The sequence below is a fragment of the Opisthorchis viverrini genome (assembly GCF_000715545.1).
Source record: "Opisthorchis viverrini unplaced genomic scaffold opera_v5_76, whole genome shotgun sequence".
Lineage (NCBI taxonomy): Eukaryota > Metazoa > Platyhelminthes > Trematoda > Opisthorchiida > Opisthorchiidae > Opisthorchis > Opisthorchis viverrini.
In genome coordinates this window covers 481,720-506,439 of record NW_008751730.1, presented here as the reverse complement: position 1 = coordinate 506,439, position 24,720 = coordinate 481,720, and the positions used below count along the sequence as shown (strand labels likewise).

Sequence of the window (24,720 nt, the reverse complement as noted above, 5' to 3'; positions counted from 1 at the left end):
ACCTTATTGTGACATGATCAGTGTGTGTGTGTGTGTGTGTGTGGCGTTCAATCATACAATACTGCTCAGGCTGCGGACTACCAGATGGGGATGCGGAATGGTCCCGGGCTGATTCTACGACCTCAGAATGCCGATGTACGAGATTGATTTGGTCCCGGACAAACTTTTCCGTCGTTTGTAGTCATCTCTGACGTTTAATCCATCTTGGTAGTAGTATCGATGTAACCAAGGCTATCATGCCCCAGTAATATTTTGCAATTCTTCACCTCACTCGTTGTACCAAAAGATCAAGTTTTTCCGGCAATTTGTCGCGTCTATTCCCAAAGTTCCCTTCTGTTTCTTTTGCCTACAGAACCCTCGCGGTCCGAAAACGAGCCAGCGACCACCGTTGTTCTGCGATCTCATGTTTCCATAGAACGTCCGCAATCCGCGGATTCCCCCTCACAAGTGAGTCCCCAGTTTATTCGTCCCACTATATTTCCGGTATTAGTTGCGAGTGGTCAGGGGCGAGAGGGCCCAAGTGGTTAGAGCGCGAATTTACTGGCCGGAAGGTCCGTGGTTTGAACCGACCTCTACCTCTCGACTTCCCCTGACAGTATCCCAGCCCTCGTGCTTTCTTCTGGTAGCATGGCAGTTAGGCACTAGAAGGGTGCTACAGCTGAACGGTCGTATGATTCGTAGAACTCTTATTCACATTGGCCTCGGACAAACATCGCCCAATCTTGAACAACATTGCCTGTTCAGACGTGGTAATTCAGTTGTGTGCGGCGTCCACTGACCTCCCATGTCGGACTTCCAGGGTTCCGATCAAGCGTACACACCGCCGATGAGCTCGAAACTCGAGTCCACTGCTTCCCCCCTCCCATTCGGTGTGAACTCAAGTATGCCAGAATAACAGGAGGTTTGTTCCACGAAGAGTGATTCGAATATTCCCGATAGCTCGATCTTTGCATATCGAAAAAACGTGCCAATCTCCGCTCGCCATATCCTCGGTTTCCGTCACACAACCATATGATTGATCACCGAATCTCATTCTACTCGTTTTCGCATCCTTATTGCACGTGATATCTTTGTCACCTAATACTGTCTAGCAATCCGTAATTTTTTCCAGCTTATGGTTAACTACTCGTTGGTGCCGATCGATAAATGGTGGTTACACGTAGGCAGCACAGTGCGTCTGTATGAGCAACAAATCAGTGTCACGTGACTTGTGTGTGCAGCACTGCACCCTAGTTCTCATTCGATCCTGTTGGTTCGATGCTTACCTATCCAGCGGACTAATCTGTGCGTCTGCGTGCTCAGGAGCTGGGACTCGGCTGAGTTTCGCACGTCCAGCTTGTTCTTCAGCGCAGACAAAAGCAATCCGATTAGCTCTTCAGGTCTGTCTTATTTCCGATGATGGAATGGTTGGTGCGCACGTGAGATCCCGTGTGGTGGGACGAATTCAAGCTCGAAGGGCAGTGGTCGTTTTAGCGCTGGAAAACATACAGCTTACGAGGAAGTCTTGTTGCAAAGTCTCGAGAACTGCTACCCATGAGAGTTGGGCGGTGAGGGGTTAGTGGTGGGTGAATCTGAAACACAGTCGGATGCTTGGAAAATCGTTTTTGTCTCACTGACAATCGAATCATCTGGACGAATAGTTGCTGGAAGGAACCGTGGAGGCTTGACTGGTTTCCAAAACTTAGATAGATGCTACAGAAAAAGCCGTTTTGAATACTACTTACAAAGTTGCTAAGGACTCTGAACGGTCCCTTGCGGATCCTCGGGTAGACCTAGTCCTCGAATCTCCTCCAGCCTTATTTCCATCTTGGACACTTAGTTGTAGCCATGTTGGGACAGACACTCATACGCAAATCAACGTGGTCGTGATGGGGAACTCAGCTGAAATCGGGCAGAATCTGCCATCAACACCAAGTCACTTTGCAAGTGAGTAGTCGCTCTCACGCGAGATGGCTCAAGTGATTATATCGCGAATTTACTGACCGAAAGGTCCATGGCTCGAAACCGACCCCTACCTCTCGACTTTCCCTGTCTAGGCTTGGGCAACCTGGCAGTATCCCATTCCTCGTGCTTCCCTCTGATGGTATGGCAGCTAGGCACCGAAAGGGTGTTACAGCCGAATGATTTTTTAAAATTATACACAACTTGATGCTAGGCAGCAGCTGCACGCAGAAAAGACCTTAGATGCTCGGCTTTTCTCTGGCTGGCCAAGTTACTTAATGACGGCTGTAGTCTAACTAGCCAACATCTTATCAGCAAGCCGTGACGGTTGTAGGTGTGTGGTCTTTAAGACGTGTTTATAGGCCAATTGATCATTGTACAAAAGCGGGTGGAACTACAAGCGTACTCAGCACGACAACCTAGAGAATACTTGATAATCCCCTACTGATATTTGCGTCTGGCTCCGTTTGAACTTGAGATAGTTCAGTGATCAAAGCACGAACTCACTAACTAGAAGATCCGTGGTTCAGACCCGACCCCCTGCCTCCCGACTGCTTCTGTCTAGGCTTGGGCAACCAGGCTGTTTTTGAATGTTCGTGCCTCCTCCAGCTAGGTACCAAAGGGGTGTTTTACAACTAAGCGATTATGATTATTATTCTGGTTCCGTTTTTTGATCTTCTTCAGTCCCCATCATTCGGACGAGTCAGAACAACACTTTTTGTGATCAAAACTTAAATCCAGAAACAATTCATTCAGACAGCTTAGTTCCACTCAGCCCACTTATCCAAATGTAGAAACATTCCGCTCGAAAACCTCGCCTAGGCTCGCAATTTTGTCGAGGGAGAAAGACGGTTTTTCGAACATTACTCAGAAACCCCAGTTATATTACGAACAACAGGAACGGAGAAATAGGTGTGAAAGTTTGGGGTTAGCGGCGTGACTGTAGGAGAGGGCATGATACCAACATTTGATATCGGTGATGTGCGTGGTTGTGACCGATGAATCAGCATTTTAAAGGCGGTGAACTCGATGAACTTGTCTGGAGAGCAACACGCTGTGAATAAAGCTAGACTGAACCAGGAACTCCGGCAAAGGCGTACTCGTGAACTCAACGGTGTATCTACTGATGCGTCTGTCTGTCTGTGGACAGCATATGTACTAAAATTGCTGCGGCAATTGGTTATTCAAATTACAGAACCAGGGTGACGTTAAAACGGACGCAAAAGGCGGTCGCTCCGACCAATTTATGTGGCGAACTTCAGGTTTAATTTCCCGGTTCCGCTACTCTTCTTTGCGGGTAAGTGTCAAGAGTTGAACGACCAGCAAAATCGATTCCACTATCCCATCGTCAGTTGGCTCGCATCAGTGAGCGAAACCTCTCCGTAGTGGAAATATATAATGCTCATACTCTTGAAATCAACCAATCGAGTTCCGTGCAATTTAGCAATGGTGAATCTAGATGTTGTCATCAGTTCGACCAATCAAGTCCAGACTTTTTGCGATTCTCTAACGGGCTGAATCGAAAGTAATGCGATGAATGCATGCGACTAAGGGGCAGGTTGCGCTACCCACGATTACTTTGCTCTGGTTAGTCTCCACAACTTTTCATGGTTACTCTAATCGATCATAGGTAGATACTGTGAACAGATGTCGTGGTAAAAACACTTTTTGTGATCAAAACTTAAATCCAGAAACAATTCATTCAGACAGCTTAGTTCCACTCAGCCCACTTATCCAAATGTAGAAACATTCCGCTCGAAAACCTCGCCTAGGCTCGCAATTTTGTCGAGGGAGAAAGACGGTTTTTCGAACATTACTCAGAAACCCCAGTTATATTACGAACAACAGGAACGGAGAAATAGGTGTGAAAGTTTGGGGTTAGCGGCGTGACTGTAGGAGAGGGCATGATACCAACATTTGATATCGGTGATGTGCGTGGTTGTGACCGATGAATCAGCATTTTAAAGGCGGTGAACTCGATGAACTTGTCTGGAGAGCAACACGCTGTGAATAAAGCTAGACTGAACCAGGAACTCCGGCAAAGGCGTACTCGTGAACTCAACGGTGTATCTACTGATGCGTCTGTCTGTCTGTGGACAGCATATGTACTAAAATTGCTGCGGCAATTGGTTATTCAAATTACAGAACCAGGGTGACGTTAAAACGGACGCAAAAGGCGGTCGCTCCGACCAATTTATGTGGCGAACTTCAGGTTTAATTTCCCGGTTCCGCTACTCTTCTTTGCGGGTAAGTGTCAAGAGTTGAACGACCAGCAAAATCGATTCCACTATCCCATCGTCAGTTGGCTCGCATCAGTGAGCGAAACCTCTCCGTAGTGGAAATATATAATGCTCATACTCTTGAAATCAACCAATCGAGTTCCGTGCAATTTAGCAATGGTGAATCTAGATGTTGTCGTCAGTTCGACCAATCAAGTTCAGACTTTTTGCGATTCTCTTTTTGCGATTCCCTAACGGGCTGAATCGAAAGTAATGCGATGAATGCATACGACTAAGGGGCACGTTGCGGTACCCACTATTACTTTGCTCTGGTTAGTCTCTACAACTTTTCATGGTTACTCTAATCGATCATAGGTAGATACTGTGAACAGGTGTCGTGGTATATGGAGACGAACATTAATCTTTTCGGGATCTCAATCTCTCTTGGTCCTGTCATCATCATCATCATCATCATTGTCAGCTGTAATAACTGCGTATTGTCGTATAGTGGTTGTAGCTGCCACACTTTTGTTCACCGATGATTCGGGGAGATGGGGTAGGTATCTGCGCATTGGAGGCGGGAGCTGATAAATTAGCGCGTGAATACAGCGCTGTAGGTGAACTGTTAAGTGACGGGATTGGGAAGGGAGCTTGGATGCACGAGCGCCGTTTGGGGCGCGACTGGGCCATCTCTGACAATGTCTCTAACCATTGATATAGCCCGTATCGGGGTCCCCATCCAGAAAGATGGCAATGACCAACGCAGCTGAGTTTGCTGATCCTGTGACACGAATCGATCGACCCGGCCGCTCATCGCCACCGATTGACCACCGTACATCATCCAACTAGATGAGACTTGGGTTCCATTGAGAACCAGATGTTTTAGTTCCCGACTTTTTGGGTTACTAACCGCCTCCAGCCGTTTATTACACTACTTATCCCAATTTCAATCATCAGATGTATACTGACCTGGAGACGAGATCCAGAAAACGTCAATGTTCGTCACTCTGTTTCCCTGTTGAATCTGAAAATATTCAAACATTTACAAAATACGCTGAGTATTTGCCGCGTAGGGAAAAGGAGATGACGTCGTTGAGCAATCGACAAGATCCGCATCGTCTGCCACGCTGGTCGTTCAGTTTTTTATCAGGCCCCTATTTTCGCTTTACGATAGGGCGCTGGGCAAGGACGCCTACAACATTCTTGAGTACCTAAGGTGGCCACCTATGGCTGATTGTTGAAGTGGACTAACCATCCTTTTAGAATAACCGTTCCTAATACGTTATATAATTTTGTGAGTTATAGCTGGGTGACAAAACGTCCTCTGTTATTAGTTGCCTTAATGATGGGGGCTGTTTATCAGATTGGACCAATGTGTATCAGTCACAGACATGCAAGAGTATCCCTGCGGTCAAAACGAAAATAAATCCACACACACACACACACACACACACACACACACACACACAGAAATGTCTCAAAATTACCATCATATCAAGCTGCGATGCGCCTCTTATAAGCCACCGCCGCATGCAGAATGCATGTCGATCTCACTTTCCTTTTCCGTCAAGCTACCTCTGAAATATTTTTTTAGGAAACCGCGATATTCTGACATATTTGGCCGCTTTCGTTTGGGTAGAGCCATGGCGATTTGCCTGTTTCTTTATCCCCATTTCTTTTTGCCAAGTCTGACGAAATTGTGTAATTGTGAAATCAAGGCCAGGCAATATTTCCGGAGTAAATGACTCTCCCGTTGTTGTGACTGCATTCTGAACCGCACCATGAGAAAACGCATTGGCAAGGCAGACCAATCAGCGGAGAACAAGTGTGGACTTTGGACAGCGTTATGACATCAGCTACTGGCTGAAACGTCCACAATTTGAACCCACCCCTTACATCACCTCTTATGATTTCATTCATGCCTTCTTTGAGTCCCTGTATACCGAATGAGAACGTTCTGGGTTGATTGGATTTGTGTTTGTAAAACTTTTGCCACAGTTCATGGACAAATACCAGATGGTTGTGTGGATACAGCCACTCTTAAGGCGTAGTGGACCAAGTACTTTTAGAATCCACCCACACGCAGTCTTCTAAATGCTTGGGGGAGAGATGGCTCAAGTGGTTAGAGCGCAAATTTACTGACCGGAAGGTCCGTGGTTCGAATCCGACCTCCGCCACTCGACTTCCCCTAACTAGGCTTGGGCAACCTGACAGTACCCCAGCCCTCGTGCTTATTTTGGATAGAATGGCAGCTAGGCACCGAAGGAGTCTTACAGCTGAACGAACGAATTTTACTTGCTGTGGGAATTATCTTCTTCTAGTCATCCATAATGATCATTCAGCAAATGCTTTCCTCCAATTCGCCTTCCTCTCCACAGGATTCTTCCGGTCCTCGCTGGCTTCGGGTGGAGAACGATCATGGTAAAAGTTACTTGGATAGAAAAACAGGCGAGCGGGTAAGTTGTCTTCGCTTCTGAATGGTTTTGTGTTGTTCCATTGTCATGACTTTGCATCCTCCTCTCACTGCGCACACTTGCTGCTGCGTTATAGGACTCTTCGGCGAAGGTTTGTGTCTTGTGAGACATCTGCGGGATCGTCGTTAATTCTCTTGTAGAAGGAATGCTTTTTATATCTTGTAAACTACTGAGCGGTGGTCTTTGAGCCATCCAAGGCGATCGGTTCTTCATCCTGATAACCTACGTAGTAATCGGATGGAGCGAGCCACTCCCAAGTGACCGCATTGACTACGGCGTAAGAAAGCCTTGTTTTCCCCGACCGTAGGACGCCGAGGAGTTGCTTCACTCGAACCGGGGTGTTTTATCTCTCCGAATCCCTAATTGCGGCTAACTCTAATCAGTAGAGACCAGTTTGGCCAGTGCATACAGAGCGAATCGCAGAGCTTTCTTACTGGGCTACCTTCTCGGAAGCTCCTCTCATATTGGTCCAGATGAATAGTCCAGACGTGTAGCAGTCAGTGTGGAGCATCCAATGACCGTTTCTGTAACGACCTCTTCTGACCATGAGGAGGCAGTACGGTACGATAAAAAGGAACGGAACGTCCTTTGAATTTCACAAGTCATATACACCTCACCCATCAGCCAGGCGATTCCCATAGAATATTCAGCAATATTCTCGCAATTTCTTGGGAAAGAACTCTGTTTACTCGGGTTTACATTACGAATGCCCCCCCCCCCCTGAGATAAGTTTCTTCGAAGGAAACCACTTATATGACATATCCCCGCTAGTAGACCAATATATTGTATTCCAGAAGAGAGGAGGCCACTGAGAACGGATATCACGCCTCCTGTTGGAGAGTTTGCCTTTCTTCAGGGAGGATTTTAAGCTACTTCGTGACCGACAGGAAGGCTCTTGTGGCCTCGATTGAGAAGATAGTGTACTGGGTGAGTTGATATGAAGGCACTAAAATGGATCGGCATGCCTTCAAACGTATCCAAGGGGGCGAGATGGCCCAATTGGTTAGAGCGCTAATTTACTGACCGGAAGATCCGACCTCTGCCTCTCGACTTCCCCTGTCTAGGCTTGGGCAACCTGACAGTATCCCAGCCTTCGTGCAACCTTCGGGTGGAATGGCAGCTAGGCACCGAAAGGGTGCTACAGCTGAACGGTTTTTTTCTCTAGACGACTGGTTTCGTGTTTGAACGACAGAGACCGGACTCATGCGATAGACCTGGGCAGTGATCTTTCCAAAAAGATCCCACCCCTCATGATAGCCCGTAACAACATTCCTGGTCAAACACGACCTGGTTTTCAGACTTTCCGGTAGGTGTTCACGCTCTAGAGAGGCAGATTGCTCCAACTTTTCGCTATACACCCTCTCTCTAGTGGACCACTATTTTGGATATGAAGACGTAGTTAGCACTACTTGGCAATTACATGTAAACAAACAACTTTCGTTTAAATGTGCTCTACGGCACTCACAGGCAACTCGCATTTTGAGAAGCAAGGGTGAACCACGTCCTTTGTTCAACCACAAAACAATCATAGCACTCGAACGAGTTACCACCTACCAGCAATAATATCTCAAGTATCTTGTTTCCCCCATATATATATTTTTGTTGAAATTTCCTCCAAAAGGGAGATTCAGCTGGGAATCCCCGACGAAAAGCAAAGTGGTATTCAAATAAGTGTTTTCATAAGTTTCCTACAAGTAAAACAGAAGGCTGACGTAAACTCGGGGATTTCACTCACCTGATGAGCCTCGAGGTCGTTTGTTTCATGAAGATTTAACAGCACTCTTCTCGGGCCACTTTCACCCTGAGCACTGCTCATTGAGAAGTAGCCTCCCTTAGCTGATGTTCTGGCATTCTTATCCCTGCACACTCCACAGTGTAAGTGCTTCTTTTGTTGCACTATTCTGCACGGAACTTGCGTCTATCAACCCAGTCACACCGATTCGTCATTTTGACCAATCTAAGTAACTGCACGCAGGTGTAAACTTTGCACGGTACTCTTTACAACTCGTGTCCTAACTTTCCAATCAAATCCGTGTGTCTCGAATAGAGCCTGAAAAATGTGTTCTTCCGGTCTAACTTGACTTCCAAGCTTAAGTTAACCCCATCATTGGAAATGAGCGTTGTGGCGGAGTTGAGATGAATTTTAGTCCCAACATTTGTCGATCAAACATTCATTACACATTCATTTCATCTGGAGCTGCCATGCCAACAGAAGGAGGCATGAGGGCTGGGATACTGCCAGGCTGTCCCAGCCTAGACAGGGGAGGTCGAGTTCGAACCAATAAACTTGCGGTCCGCAAGCTGGTGCCCTAACCACTGACGATGTTGTCTTCCGCGGCAACCACTGGCTGTGATTCTCGACCAGTTCAGTCCTCTTATTTTTTTTTGATCGCACCCTCGCCCTTGACCTACCATCTGTGTTTGTTTGTCTGCCTCTAGTGGGTGCTGACCACCGATTCCAGTGGTCGGCCTTACTATTACGAGGTTAGGTCGCATCATTCTGTGTGGGAGCTGGAAGATTTCGAAGGGATCCAGGATGAGAATGATGCGATCGAATACGACGACGTGCCCGATGACCACGAGCGACTGTCTGATTCACATGCCGAAGCCCAGGAGACAGTGGAACACGAAATTAAAACCTCGGGGGTACAGCCGGTGTCGTTGACGGTAAGAGCACTTTTCATTGTTTCTATGACATCTTGTGATTTGTGCTCAGTGACTAAACTAATCGAGTTACAAACGTGACGACTCTGCAACACTTGATTGTTGTATTGTGACTTGGCTTTTGCATGTTCCACCGCACAAATTCCGACCTCTTCCGGCTGGGTCTCGATCTTTGTGATAATCACGAACGAATCCCGATTTGACCGCATCAGAGTATGATTAGCCGTCCCGACTGGTGCGCGTCATGTGAATGTAGCATTATTGAACGGAATGCCTTCTGAAAACGATCGTTCGCAAAATTAGCTGGTTTCAATTGCATTTCGTTTCGTTCGGGGGTTAGATCCGAACCATCAACCTTACGGTCAGTGACTTCGCGCCCTAACCGCGGAGCTATATAGAGCTCCATCCACCAGTAATCGGTTTTCTCCTCTTTGTTCAGGGTAACAGAATGTTTGTTCATAGCCACACAACTCTCGTTTGAATGGCCGTGTTCCTGTTCTGGTGCAATTATTCCGGTGACCACACCAACGGGAAGCACTGGACTCGAGTTTCGCTCTTATTAGAGCTCGTCAGCAGTGCATATCCAATGGCCCTACCGGGATTTGAACCCCGGACATCTGACGTGCGAGGCGAGCGTGTAACCACTACTCCCCAACGCACGTTGGACGCATCTGAATTATCACGTCTGAACAGACGAACGTGTTCGCACTTGAACGATGTGATTGGTGTGCCCGAGTATCTTTTGAGCCACCGTATTCAAAGCAGCATTTGGCTAGATGTGTTTGACGCCGGCTTGAATCCACCCTCACACACTTGTTGATGTGGAGATGCAGCCTAGTTCATGAGTGAGGTCTAGGTAATTCGATATTCATGAAAAACAGTGAAGTAACCTCCGACAGCCATGGCGCCGACGCGACCTCGGTTTGTCTGTCAGGGACTGTTTCACGGATAGGAAATGTGGTATCTACGCGCAGAGATATACGAAAGTTGTCACTGATTGAATTAGCGAATTATTGGCCGGGTCTGGTGGGAACACTGGTACGCCAGGTGGTTCTTGGAAAAAGAACTCTTCCGCTTCATGGGTTACGTTGGTGAGGACGTGTATTCCGCATTCCAGAGGACTGTCTGCCTAGCAAAGCTCTTTTTCGCCCAGCCCTGTGCCGAGTAGAGGCGGCAGACAGGTGGATAGTGTATGATCTGGCAACAAAGTATGAAAACACTAGCAACTAAACTGCGTCAGTTCGACAGCAGCAGTCTCTCTGAATGGGGAGGAAAGTATGAAAACACTAGCAACTAAACTGCAGCAGCGGTCTCTCTGGATGGGGACCACGGGACTAAACTCACCAGTGATCAGTGGCACTGGCGGAAACGTCCCAGTTGCGCAGTCGGTGTTCCTGGCGCGTTAGAGCTGTCGCCTTCAGTGCGTAGCTACCCAGTTCCCGAACGAACTGAACATGTCATCGCCTCCGAAGCTTGGCTGTATGTCCCACATTGTCCCACTTTACGGTTATCAAAACTGTAGCAGATGGAACCAATGTGACCATGTTAAGTGGTATATAGCTGACAAACTGACTGATCGATTGATTGATTGAGTGAGTGAGTGGACTGACCACCCATCTAGTAAGACCACTTTCTGATCGATGCACTTTTTCAGCCTAATATCCCATTGAAAAACCCTTTACCCATCCTGCTTTTCACGCGCCTGCACATTCATTTTCGCTTGAATTTTCAGCTGAAGACAGCAACTACATTTGAAATCCTTTTGCACCCCATCCTGACCTTGAACTTCCATCGATCTCGCTCATCTTCGCCTTAGGCGGCAACTTCACGGTTTCCTCGTTCCCCGCACGTACGCATGGTTTTGCGTCTGAGCCTAACTGATATTGACAAACTCAACGAACAGCGCACGTCTCCTCACCTCCTTTGATCTCGCACTTTCTCGTTTTTCGGTCTGGTATTGCCCACGTAAACTTATTTTCAGCTGTATTCTGGTTTATTGGACAGTCCTCCTTCTGTCCTAGCGCAATTATTCGGGTGGATTATCATCAAAGGCAGAAGCAGTGGGCTAAAGTTTTGCCCTTATCAGAACTCGCCAGCCCTGACGGGGTGTGAACTCTGAACGTCTGAAATGCGAAGCGAGCGTGTGATGAATACTCTACCAGTGCACGCTAGACGCACTTGAGCTTTCATCTCTGAACAGGCGAGAGTGTTCATTCTTGACTGATGTGATTAGTCTGACCTTCAGCTCGAAGGAAAACCCAGTGGCTGTCTTGTTCGTGCAACCCGATTGACCCCCCCCCAGTTCACCAAATTCATCTAGTACTTTGAAAATTGGTCTTCAACAGTCAAGCAGGCACGGATGACGCCTTGTTTTCTATGGTTGTTCCCCTTGTATAAACTAAATTCAGTACTTCCCAGATCACATATAACTGGCCGTTCCCATTGGTCAATGAACTAATACATGAGGGCAGGTTACTAGCCAATCACAGCGCTCCAATTGCAAAATCACACATACACTAACTGGTCCACCCGAATCCGGATACGTGCCATAAATTTGTCATGTTTGCCGAAGAAATTGAAGACTAATCAATGCTCTTTTCACCCATTGAATTGGTATATATATGGGTTCTCACGCTTATTCTGTTCCGATTTCTTTGTTCCTCATGACTTGTTAATACCGATTCTCTGCTTTCTCAGTCCGTTCGCCCAGGGCTCGTCGATCAACGATCACCGTCCAGTCGGCATTCAACTATAATAGAATCTGTTCCGGTTTCCGGCGCAAATCCTCTCGACGCAGCGTCCAAACTCTCCAATGGGCGCTTTGGAGAGCACAAACAAAAGGTAACGTTTCTCCGGGTTTCAAATTCGTTCATGAAAAAAAAGAAATTCCCCTTTTGTCGATATTCCTTTCCATCAGTAGGATTGTTGGTGATTTTCCCAGTGTTCGACCTGCTTTCAAGTTGTTTTCTCATTGGTCCAAATGTTCCAGTTTCCAAATCCTCACCAATCACGGTTCTAGACTAGATATTTTCTGTCGCGTTGGTTGTATCTGGCTCGCGTATCGCGGCGTATCTTCCGTAAATAGGTATCCATCATGAACTCTTTCGACAGCGACATCTTCGAGCGTATTGCCGCTGATGCTATCTGTCCTGCTCGACTGTTACGTGATCCAGGTGGCTGTTCCATCTGTTCTTTTCTGGTGAACTGGCCAAGCATGTGTGTCCGTCTATCCACATTTCAACTAGATTTTGTTTCACTGGCTATACCGGCTTCCCAATCTGGTGAACAAAAATGTATTTTGTCATCCACCGAACCACTCTTTTGCACTCTTTCGTTTTCCAATCAGTTTACCGGATAAATCAGTCAGTCGGTCAGTTCTTCAGCTCACAAACTGTGCACGGAACTGCAGTGGTTCCAGCTGTTACTGCTTTCTTTCACCGAGGATAAGGAGGCGATGGCCCAGTCTTTTCATTGACGTTGGATGGGCCTGTTTACCCAATATGCCAGGAAGCGAGAGCTACCCAGTGGGGGGTAATAGCTTTGACGCAAGAGTGCCGTTGGTTGCGTGACGCAGCCGTATCTGTCATAGTCACCAACCTTTGGTTTCTCTCGTTCCGTGGTCCCCATTCGGGGAGACTGCATTTGTCAGCGCGCCTGATTCGAGAGGTGAGGACTTTCACTATTCGTTGCCAAGCGATGAACTGACCGCCTCTCGGTTGTCTCCATCCGACACGAGGGTGGGAGGCAAACAGTCTACTGGCATACGCAGCACATGGCCTAACCAGTGAGACCGGTGGAGTGCGACCAGCTGGGCTTTCAGCTTTCAGCTGTAGCACCCTTCCGGTGCCTAGCTGCCATGCCACCCGAAGGAAACACGAGGGCTGGGATACTGCCAGGTTGCCCAAGCGTAGACAGGGGAAGTCAAGTGGCGGAGGTCGGATTCGAACCACGGACCTTCCGGTCAGTGAATTTGCGCTCTAACCACTTAGGCCATCTCGCCCCATCTCGCGACTAGCTGATGTATGGAGGGCAGCGAACTCTGCTGAAAATCATCTGGGATACTTCAGCATCGCTAATCTGACGTTCCCACCAGACCCGCGCAACGCTTCAGAGGCACCGATGGTCTTTGAAGATCTTCCACACACACGTTTCCGATCCATAAAGTAGGACACACCAAACTGCGGGATTGTTCAATCTACCCTTACTGGTCTAGCTGATATCGCGTCGGTGCCATAAGTCGGAGTTTTGCAAACGCTGCCCTGGCTGTCCCGATCCGGGGAATGACTTCGTCTTCCAACAGTCCGGCAGGACTTATGCAGCTGTCCAAATAGACCGACTTATCCATCACATTGATCGGTTCTTCTGCAAACCTGAGGTTCGGGTTTGATGTCTTTCGGCAGCATTTTATACTCTGCTGGTGTGGAACGCATACCTAGCTGTGCAGCAGTTTATTAAATATAGTTTGTATTTCTAAAGGGCCTGATCCAAGGAGGGAAGTATCATCGGCGTGCTCAATGTCCGTGAATAAACGAACCGAGTGTCTCGCCTCCCCCCGAAGTATTAGAGGTGGGTAAAGAAGTAAAGAACACTCAAGTAACGCATCGGCCACCGACTAGATAAGTTGATACATTAATTAGTCGCCCAGCAGAAAATCTGGCTGACGGGATGTCGCCATCACTCAGAGGATAGCCAGTGAGCAAGTCGTTTAACCAGCCGACCAGTAGTGTTGCTTATCCGGGCTACAAACATGGATTGTCTCGGGTGAACAGAACTTTCTCGGCTGGATGCATGCCCCTACAATGCCTGGAGAATCAAAGAGAACAATGGTGAATTGCGAAATCCCAGGGGATCAACGATTTGCGAAAGTGGTGGAACAGCAGTTTATTCACAGAGTTGCTGTCACGATACTCTGGGAGAATCAGAAAAAACATCGACACTAGACCGCCATCAGTAACAGAAATCCAGCAACGCGGCAGGGCACCCGGTCTAGATGGTCTACACTCTTCAAGGAGATCTATAAAGCCCTGGTGGGCAGGGTGATAGTTCTGCTACGGGACATTTAAAGCGAAAACGGAGCACCGGTAGCCTGGAACACTTATTTGATGATTCTGGTTTTCAAAAAGGGTGCAAGAACGTGTTGCGGAGCCCATCATGGCATCAACCTGGTACTGTAGTGTCAACACTGATGTCTCTGATGGTGATGTTGACACCTGGTAGCCTTGTCATTCAAGGTGCTCTCCGACATTGTCTTGTGCAGGTTGATCGATTGTCGGGAGAGAGAAAGAAAAAAAAGTTCAGCCGTAGCACCCTTTCGGTGCCTAACTGCTATGCCATCCGAGGGCTGGGATACTGGCAAGTTGCCCAAGCCTAAACAGAGGAAGTCGGGTGACAGAGCGGGTCAGTTTCGAACCGCGGACCTTCCGGTCAATAAATTTGCGCTCTGACCACTTTGGCCATCCCCAAGTCGGGAGAGAGACTCGTGATAACCAAGCTATGCTTTGCCATGGCCGAGGACGCAATGATCATACGTTCACTTTGACACAGTTCCTCCAACAGCTGCCCATTTTCAAGCATCGTCTCAACTGGTAGTGTTTTTTCATGATCTGAAGACTGTCTTTGCTCTGTCGATCGTCAGAAGCTATGGAGGTTCCCAACGATCAAAGGTATTCCTTCCGAGCTTTTACACTTATAAGGACAATGTATGCCAGCTCTTTTGGACATGTGCGAGTTTACAGAAAGTTGCCGCTTGAGTTTACCACATCCATGGGTGTAGAGTAGGAGTTTTCTTTTTTGTCATGAATTTTCAACCCTGTCATTGGCCCACTACTTGAAACATCCCTGCCTGCCTCTGAAACATCGGAGATAGAAGTATTCCCATAGCCTTTGCTCACAACCAGACGATGTTGCTGTTCTTGGCTCAGTTTCTTGAAAGATGCTTGTCACTTGCTTGAATGAGTCTGCTGCGCGGTCCGATATGTTGTTTACACCTGCGAAGTATAACGTACTGAATGTGAGCACACCCAAGCGGTGTGGTTGCAGACAAACCAGTTGATGCGGTAGATAATTTTATTTTGACGATTCCCGCAAACTGGTTGGAGAATCGTGGAGGCTGAGGAAACGCCTACCTGACGTTACTTTGTCTGTCATGAAGATGGTAGAAAGAAAGAAATTATAAACCGTTCAGTTGTAACACCTTTCCGATGCCCAGCTGCCATGCTACCAGAAGGAAGCACGAGGCCAGGTTGCCCAAGCCTAGACAGAGGAAGTCGAGAGGCAGAGGTCTGGTTCGAACCACGGACCTTCTGGTCAGTAAATTCGCGCTCTAACCACTTGAGCCGGTTACGACGCGACCCATACTACTTTGCAGTTGAGAAGCGTGGCCTGTACACGTAGAAGGTGTACGAAACCCCTCTTCCAGGTCTCCTGGGGCTTCGGATTCGCAAAGCTGTGATGTGTCAAATAGTTTTAAGAAGAAGGAACTGTTCCGCGATGGATGAGTGACTCTACTTCATAGAGTACGCCGGTTAGAGCATGTAGTTCCACTGTTCTCCACCACCAACCGTGTGCCGCATGGGAAAGACTGAGAGGCAGACAGCCTGGGAAACGAATTCATGAAACACTCTCTGTTAAAATCACTCGGGTTGACAGCTGCCGCCTCCTTGGATGAAGACCCCGGCAGTCAGCTCGTCGATGGTTACCGACATTCGGACTCATTTACACAATCGGTGGCGCTGTTGTGCCAACGTTATCGCCGATTTCGCGTTTCTTCAAACAACCGGACCCGTTCAATGCAAACGAACTGATTACGCAATCACACCCAACACTCAGTGATGTCCCTCTTACTCTTCCACTCTCCAGTGGCTGAAATGGTTGCACTTGGAATCGTGATCTGTAGCTGATAAACTGAACTGACTAGGTCCAACGACACGCGGAACAATATGCACCCATCATCCCGTTAGTGTTTTCAACCCGATTGTTTGATGTTTAAGTTTTTGCAGCCGAATTCTAGCAAGTGCTATTGTGGTATTCCATGGGCTGATGGGATAACTATCTTTTCATAAAATTGTATAGTGTTCACAGCAGTGCGTTCTCCTCTCAACTTTAATGTGCATTTCGCAATGAGGGCACGTTTGCGGCTGTTCCGAAGTTCCCGAACTTACCTCCTCTGGCTTCCAAGCTGAGTCTTTTTCGCTGTCCTGATTGTATTGGTGTATATGGAATCTCTGAATATGTCTGGTGGTTCACACGTGATACACTACTCATAAGGTTGCTGAAAATCCCTCGGTAGTAACCTTGTGAGTAGTGTATTTGGTCTATACATGGATCGCAATATCTCGCCTGGTACAGCACATTCAGTTGCTTGAAAGTGTCATAAACGAGAGATTCAGCTGGGTTCCCGTCAAAACCAAATTAGTATGCAAATGAGTGTATTTCGCCAGTATATCAGTTTAGTTTGGCATGATACGCACACTTGTTTGAGTTTGTGTTTTTCCCCTTAACGCAGGATTCCACCAACCCGCGATGGTTGCGGTATCATAACGATGGCGATGAGATGTATGTTGATCAGAAAACCGGAGAGCAGGTAACCTCTCGTTTGAACGTGTATCGATTTCCCGCTTTCTTTCTTTGTTTTTTTTCGTACTCTCCGCCTCCCCCTCACTTTTCGAACATACACAACAAAGTAATTTGTTCCTCATTACGTTATGTACATGAAGGCGGGTGACAGTTTCCTGCTGGATTGTTCGTCCTTTGTCTCTTCACTTCATCCTGTCACATTTGGTTTACGTTTTCAATAAGTCCTCACGCTTGGTCTCATCGCACGCTCTTGTTGCTTCTTGAACGGTTTAGCTCCATAGTCTGACATACACCAAGTGTAAACGTCGCGGCTATTTGCTGGCAGATAGGACACCGGAACATCCGTGCATCTGCAGACATCCGAACGGACGTTTAGCGTATGGCGCAAGGGTATAATTCGAAATGGGCCTACAGCAAAACACCAAGGACTAGCGGGAACCACATATCTGAGTGCTTGTGTCATTCACCTCGCAGAACTATCTCCATGGCTGAAAGCAACGCCCTTAGCGTTAAAATCCTGATGAACAAGTTGCTGGAAAAATGAGGGTCTAGAATGGGGCCAGCCGTAACTAGCGAGTCCAAAATGCTAAATGACTAGGATGATGAACTTGGTAGGTCCTCAGGCAATGCCAGTATACACTGACATATGCAAATAATGGATCAGACACTAACCTAGCGTTGTCGAAACCCGACCGATGATGAGCCTTCGCGTGCCCCGCAGCGAATCAAAACGAAGAAAAACCCAATCACCGTAACGCAAAGTTCCGCAAGCACACTTTCGCGCTTGATTAGGTGGGGGACACTTTCTGGCGCACGGTGAAGAGCTGAACGAGCTTACCGCACACATTGTTTTGGTAGTGAGGCGGGGCATATTCTGAGTTTTGTACGCAGTATGACGAAATGAGTACCACGTGGATTGAAAGGCCTTCACACGACGCATATGGTCATTAGTTTTCAATTCTTGCGATTAAGACTGAATATTTCAACATCTGCGGAGAACGTAAAGAATCCTTCAGTGTTTGACCATCGATATCTTCGGATAATCGCCTGATGGGAACACCGGATCGGTAATGCTAAAGTATGTCGAATGGTTTTTGGAATAACTAACTCGCCCACTAAGTCGCGCTGGTTTGGTCACGTACTCCGTTTGTCAGTTGATCGACTTTTTCACAGATCCGTTTTCGCACAAACACCCGAAGGGTCGAAACAAGCCAGTGGGAACACTGAGAATTGTCTCAGGTGTTTGAAAAAATCCCTGCAATGTCGCTCCGTCGCCTTTGATGTCCGTAGCATCCCCTATCATAAAACTACTTTTATCAAACTGCTTGATATGGGTTGGCTCATACACCGAATTTGGTGAGTATACTGGCGCCAATGTCATGCCAGTCCGCTGGAGGACACGCAGTCGTGGATTTGACTGCTCTCGGTGGTAAACTTATAGGCAGCGCGAACTGCACAAGTGCTCTGTTCCAGATTATTGTAGATGCTTCCTTACTAGGAACAGCGAGTTGGCATGGTTGCTGGTCGGAATGGTTCTGTATTGGGTTCACTCGTCTATAAAGCTTCATGGGGCACAGAGATCCTTGTGGATGCTCTTGTTCGAGTTCATTCTTGACTCCGACGCCCTTTTGCATTCCAGTCCCTCTATTCCTCGCGATCGTAGAACGGTCGTGGAATTGACAACACTTTTACATGGTTCTTTTACTTATCTTTTTCGCAGATGTCATTGCTATCGTATGGTCCGATACTACTCAACACTACTTATCCACAAGTAATCTTGTCATTTTTCCCGTGACCCTTTCTCTGAGGGATTGTTGTTGAAGCTGATTTGTTGTATCGAACATTACACAAATTTTTAGTTGTGCAGTCCCCGTATTCCAGAACAGATTCTACTCGCCTCTACTGGAGGCGAGATGGCCCAGGCGGTTACTGACCGAAAGGTCAGTGGTTCGAACCCGACCTCGGCCCCTCGACTTCCCTTGTCAAGGCTTGGGTAGCCTGACAGTATCCCAGCCCTCGTGCTTCCTTCGGGTGGTATGGCAGCTAGGCACCGAAAGGGTGTTACAGCTGAACGGTTATCGAACAGGTTATGCCTGATAAAGAGTGCTCATCTGCAGTGGTCTTAGCATGAGCATGGTGCTGGTTGTGGCCGATAGGCTGCAATTGGCCAGTATAAACTAGAGGTTCAGCTGGATTTAGTTGAGTCTCCTGTCTGGATTGTGTTTGCAGGTTGTGACGCATTCCTTCCCTTAGGCATCTTTTTTAGTTTTGCCGTCCCTCACTATCTCTCAGCCAAGGTCATCTGACACCCGAATGTTTCTCCATTTGCAGTGGGTACTTACAACGGATTCAAATGGGATCCCCTACTATTATCAGGTGAATTCGGAACGTTCTGTTTGGGAACTGGAAGATATCGGAAATTGTAAGGACGCCGATCCGAGTGACCAGACATCCCAGACGGGCAGACAGACATCCTCGAACGTCGAGTCAGCTCCAACAAAACGGCGCACGTTTGCGGCTACTCCGGCCACACATGCTCCCACTCATCGTTTGTCCATGGTAAGTTTTTTCTCGCTCTCAGGGATTGTGTTTTGTTGGGATGATTCATTCCAACAATCCTCCTTTGCTCGCTCTGGTGTATATATAACGACGCACTACCGTGTGTGATGGGACCACACGAGTATCCTGTAACCATAGGTATACAGTCAATCACCGGACTTTCCCCAATGTCCGATCATAAAGTCCTCTCTCGACAAAGCGAACCGAACCACTTGATTCCGATTGGTCGGTACTCTGACCAGCCGAAATTCGCAGGCTTCTAACCCATGCACCGAGTGTCTTCCAGTTGGTTTGTCTTGCTTGTACACCGTTGGGGTTTGTTGCTCATTCATTCGTTCGCCCTATCTTGTTGCCTTTCCTAGCTAGAACTCAATCGATCGACCCATCTGATCAATGAACCGGCGCAAGTTCCTTGTGAAGATTCCAGGTTTTTCGATGTGACTAGGATGAAAAAAGAGCACATAAGTGGGCCTCAAGAAAACAAACTCGCGGTGAGTGCTCGTTCACTGTGTTTTCTGTTCCCTCGCATTCCTAGTCGTTTTGATCATCGTGAGCAGTACGGTTCACATCTATAACAGCTCGCGGTTCTTCTTGGATGCCCTCAAAGTATGCAAAAATTTGTAATGTACTACTCATAAGGTCGCTTAAAATCCGTCGACAGCCCACGACCGGTTTCGCCCTTTTTGGGGCTCATCAGGTAGGCGTAGTCTCCGGGTTTCCGTCAACCTTATGTTCTACTTGAAACCACATTGCACGAAATTAGCAAATATATACTCATTTGCAAGCTAATTTGGTCGACGGATTTTCAGCAACCTTATGAGTAGTACATTACAAAGATACACATGGATCGCGATATCTCGTATTTTCCCATTACCTGAAACATCTTTAGGTCCCTGAACCACAAGTGTTTAAAAACCAATCGGAGATGTAAACTAGCATCCATAGAGGACTAGGAATTGTGACATCCTACGCGTGGGAATGACTTCAACTGATATGAGGCGTAGGCTCTTACGCATATAAAGGAGACATTGTTTGATGAGACGGAAACTAGGAACAATATGAGACAGTATCTGCACGCTTTCAGTGGATGACTATCCCCACATCTGACCGGACACCCTTGTCCGTTTCCGCATGTGTAGGTTAGTCCGTACACATTCAACATTGTGCTCAAAATAGTGTTTTGTTCGACTGGTGCCGTCAGACCGACCGTTCAGCTGCATTGCTATTTCGGTGCCTAGCTACCATATCACCTGGAGGGAGCACGAGGTACGGGATGCTGTCAGGTTGTCCAAGCATAGACAGGGGAAGTCGAGATGCAGAGGTCGGTTTCGAAACACGGACTGAGCAATCTGCCCTCCCCCCTGAGCCGCATTCTATGGTTTTTGGTGAACTGTCCTCCGTATCAAACACCTTTGTAACACCGTCACCCGTTTTTCCTATATCGTCGGCGTCTTTGTGACGTGACCATTTTATCATGGTTTTCATAACTTTATATGTGCACACGTTCTCTTGTGCTCATATTGTTCGTCATATCGAACCACTGCATGCCGTGCACACTGCCTCATACAGTTTGTGCTGAGTTGGTTGGGTGTGCAATCAACTGAATGTCTTGAAGGAAGGTGAACAGGAGAAGGCTGTTCGCCGCAGTCATCGGCATGCCAAGCTGATGAACCATAATGGTCAAATCATTCGGTGGGTACTGAGCATTCGAGACTCAGAGTGTATGTGGAAGGTGGCCTCAAAAGACGCACCCAAAGCATATACCCAGGACTAGCTTGTGCTGACCAATAATCAGCTCAGTCTGTCAGAGAAAGTCAGTTCTAGCACAACTGTAAACTCAACACTCGTAAAGGTTCACATTGGAGGAACCCGGTGGTACGACCGAATGATTCACGCTTCAGACAACCTGAAGGAATTCATTTGAAATAACAGTTACACCTCGACCAAGACCGCGGTCTGATCATCCGCAGAACAACCACTGAGGGTACCGTGAATGCAGTGAACGCTTAAATAAAGTAAAAAAATACGTATATCGCGTCGAGGGAATTCGGACAGCTCCTAGCTATGTCACTACTAACCTGTGTTCAGGAGATGTTGAAGCATGAATGGCCTTTGGGCCCACATTTTTGACCATTCAGAGGTCACCTTGATGCGGAACCGGTCAGTGGCCTACCATTCACGTGCGACCTAAGCTTCTTGACATTTCACGTCCACATCACTCTCGTTTGAACAGTCTTCATTCTGTCCTGGCGCAATTATTCTTGTGAGTACTCATCAAAGATGGGAAGCAGTGGACTAGAGTTTCGCTCTTATTAGAGCTCGTCAGCACTGCGTAGATGGATTTTCAGGATTCACGTTCTTGTTTACTGACAATTGCGGCGCCTAATTGTGAGCAGTAGTGTACTTTGGGCATAGGATTCCACCTATCGGTATTAGTAATAAGCCGAACCCGGACCACACCCGTATGGTTTTTTTGTAGTTGACCATGGTTGGAGTTGATCTCATCAATACAGCAATCACCGAAGGTCACGTATGGCACCATCACCAACCTAGCATACCACAAGGCAATTTGACCTTGTGGTTAGGGCGCGAATTTACTGACCGGAAGGTCTGTGGTTCGAATCCGACCTCTGCCTCTCGACTTCCCCTGTCTAGGCTTGGGCAGCCTGGCAGTGTCCCAGCCCTCGTGCAACCTTTGGGTGGCATGGCACTGAAAGGGTGCTAAAGCTGAATGATTTTTCATATTAGCCCGGTCAAAAAACGCATCTATCATGCGTATTAGCGCCATGAGCCGTGCATCTTTGTCTTACTCTCCACGCCGGTGGGTCAGGTCAGCCCATTAGGTCATTGACCCCGGGTAGCTTCTCTGAAGGAAGCTGACAGTCGAAGCCTCGCGGTTCGGACTTTTGAGTCAAAAGAAGGGTCTGTGAATAACTTCCTTCATGCTCCCACTGCCTTGTGAATCAGACTTGAGTTAAAGGCCTAAGATGGGTCGCCTCATCCAGATCTCCTTCTTTGACCTGGAAAGTATGATTCGCTTTTGCCGACCTTTCCCACATTTGAAATTTTTCCTAATTGATTTGGGACAATCTGTTCCGCATTGCGGTATTAGTCTTTGTCATATCCAAACTTTGTTTTCACCTTCGGTTGGTGTATCTTGGGTCTCATAAACCCATATACAAAACCATGCGCCAGCTCAGTGCATCTGGAATCGGCAAACAGTGTTTTTCCCTGTTGTGTTAGAAAACTAATCGATAGCTTGAACCAAGGACTCACAGGGACCAACAATATTAGATTCCTATGGGTTTAGGAGGTTTGGCAGTTTCCCGAAGGACAGCGAGAGCTGTCTACCACCCACACAAGTGCGTGTGCATGCGTTAGCACGCTCAGTTTGCCAGCATATCCGGTTTGATGATTACTCATTACTCTACTATTGATTACCATGTGTTGGACGGACGCTCTATTGTCTTCCGTGTACAGATACTGCTTTGATGCATTGGGTCAGGGGCGAATTGACCAACCGGAAGGTCCGGAACCCAACCTCAGCCTTTCGACGTTAGGGTAACCTGGTAGTATCCGGGCCCTCGTGCTTCCTTCGAGTGGCATTGAAGCTAGGCATAAAAATGGTGTTACAGCTAGACTATAATTATTTTCACAGGTTTATCCATACATAGCCTTCTTTCGCAGTCGGTTTCCACATAAGGCTCTCCAAGTGGTTGGAGCGCGAATTTACTGACTGGAAGGTCCCTGGTTCGAACCCGACCTCTAACTCTTGATTTCCCCTGTCTAGGCTTGGGCAACCTGGCAGTATCCCAGCTCTCGTGCTTCCTTCGGGTAGCATGGCAGATAGGCACCGGAAGGATGTTACAAGTGAACGATTTTTTTCAACCCACGACTTCTTATCCGACGCCAAACTACTTTCCTTCAATCCCTATTCCAGCATTTCGAACGTCGCGGTCTGGCCAAGTATGCGAAACTCACAACAAACGACCGCCGAGTGAAGAAACGATGGAGTGACTGTTTGCTCGTATTATCCGGTCCGTGGTTTCTCATCTACAAAGATAACAAGTCAGCAACGCCCGTGAGTAACGCCCACCCCCCAATTGTCCCTTTTTACTACTTGCTGTCTAGTTTTCCACGTTTCTTTGGGTCTGCTGTGTACTTAATCTGGGAAAACCATTTTTAGAGACCGCTGGCCACGGAACTTTCTTTTTCAGGGTCTAGACTATCCAGAACAATAGTACAAGAAAATTGGCACCTGAACGTGTGTGCGGTAAAGGTGGTCAGTCCCTACCAATGTGAATGCTCACAGTAGGTTCAGATTGCAACAGGAATGTGCGGGAACTTCACTTTCCCAGACTTGACACGGCACCAGACACGACCACCATATGCTAAATTGCTTTGGCTCAGTGGTGCGCCATGACGCTTGCCGTATAATTCAACCGTCAACTGCTGCGATCTGCAAACCCATTACTCACAGCCTCCGAAGCGGACTGAAAAGCTTCCAACTTGGCGGTAACTGTTGAGCAGTTGAGGGGGGGCACTTCAGATCCAATCTCGTACAACAGTCCTCTTGTTTGGACTTATGGAATCATGCCTCTTGGTACTCACTGAGTGTTAACATAGATCACTCTTTTGTTACCCAAACAAGGCCTCGAAGTCGAGACAATTGGTCTTGTTCGTTTTTTCTTCTTGGTGGTCTGAACAGATGGTGGAGTTTTCGTCCTCGAGATGAAGCCAGTCCATGCCAAACAGATGGGAAGCGCTGTACGGCCGTTTCATCCTTGTTTAGAGTAATCAACAGTGCGCATCTCACCAAACTCCAGTAGGGAGTCTCTAACTCGCGCTATTATTTCGAACATGACCGTTTGGTCACGTGCGGCTGATCCGCAGTGTGGTTAACTCACACACTCACCTGTTTTACCACACAACAACCATCTTTTGGGACAGGGTGACTCGGCTGAGCTGCGCCTTTGAACGAGCTATCAGTCAGTAACAGCCATGTACTAGTTCCATCCACGTATGCGGTAGTCAGGTGTAAATCTACCCCGCTCCCATAGACGGCAAAACACTCGTTTTTTGTGCAGCAGGTGTGAAGGTCCTTGTTGAAGGGCGTAGTTTGAAGTGATGCCTGTGTGTCTTGCTCGTGGATACCTCTTCTCGCCGATGAATTTGTATTGGAAAACCCCCAGGTCCAGACTGTGGTTTGTCGTCTAAGTTCACTGTATTCAAATAGCTTGTGAAGAAAACCTTGTCATGCTCGTGGACGTGCAGTCACTGAACACGCC

The 24,720-nt window shown here is 47.6% G+C and overlaps 2 protein-coding genes across 2 annotated transcripts in view; one reads left to right on the top strand and one right to left on the bottom strand.

Moving 5' to 3' along the window:
- The window catches only part of T265_04454 (hypothetical protein), a gene marked incomplete at both ends in the record, with an annotated part of 58,105 nt that overhangs the window by 6,974 nt on the left and 26,411 nt on the right, over nucleotides 1-24,720 (top strand). The window contains 10 exons of the mRNA XM_009169203.1: nucleotides 353-447; nucleotides 6,539-6,616; nucleotides 9,074-9,301; nucleotides 11,996-12,139; nucleotides 13,119-13,258; nucleotides 15,483-15,603; nucleotides 16,803-16,880; nucleotides 19,205-19,432; nucleotides 19,795-19,923; nucleotides 23,373-23,513. Coding sequence (XP_009167467.1) covers nucleotides 353-447; nucleotides 6,539-6,616; nucleotides 9,074-9,301; nucleotides 11,996-12,139; nucleotides 13,119-13,258; nucleotides 15,483-15,603; nucleotides 16,803-16,880; nucleotides 19,205-19,432; nucleotides 19,795-19,923; nucleotides 23,373-23,513 — 1,382 coding nt within the window. The remainder of the gene's footprint in view (nucleotides 1-352; nucleotides 448-6,538; nucleotides 6,617-9,073; nucleotides 9,302-11,995; nucleotides 12,140-13,118; nucleotides 13,259-15,482; nucleotides 15,604-16,802; nucleotides 16,881-19,204; nucleotides 19,433-19,794; nucleotides 19,924-23,372; nucleotides 23,514-24,720) is intronic.
- T265_04453 (hypothetical protein) lies at nucleotides 12,314-12,514 on the bottom strand (the record flags this gene model as incomplete). Its single annotated transcript, XM_009169202.1, has 1 exon — nucleotides 12,314-12,514. The coding sequence occupies one exon, from the start codon at nucleotides 12,512-12,514 to the stop codon at nucleotides 12,314-12,316; it is 201 nt and encodes a 66-aa protein (XP_009167466.1).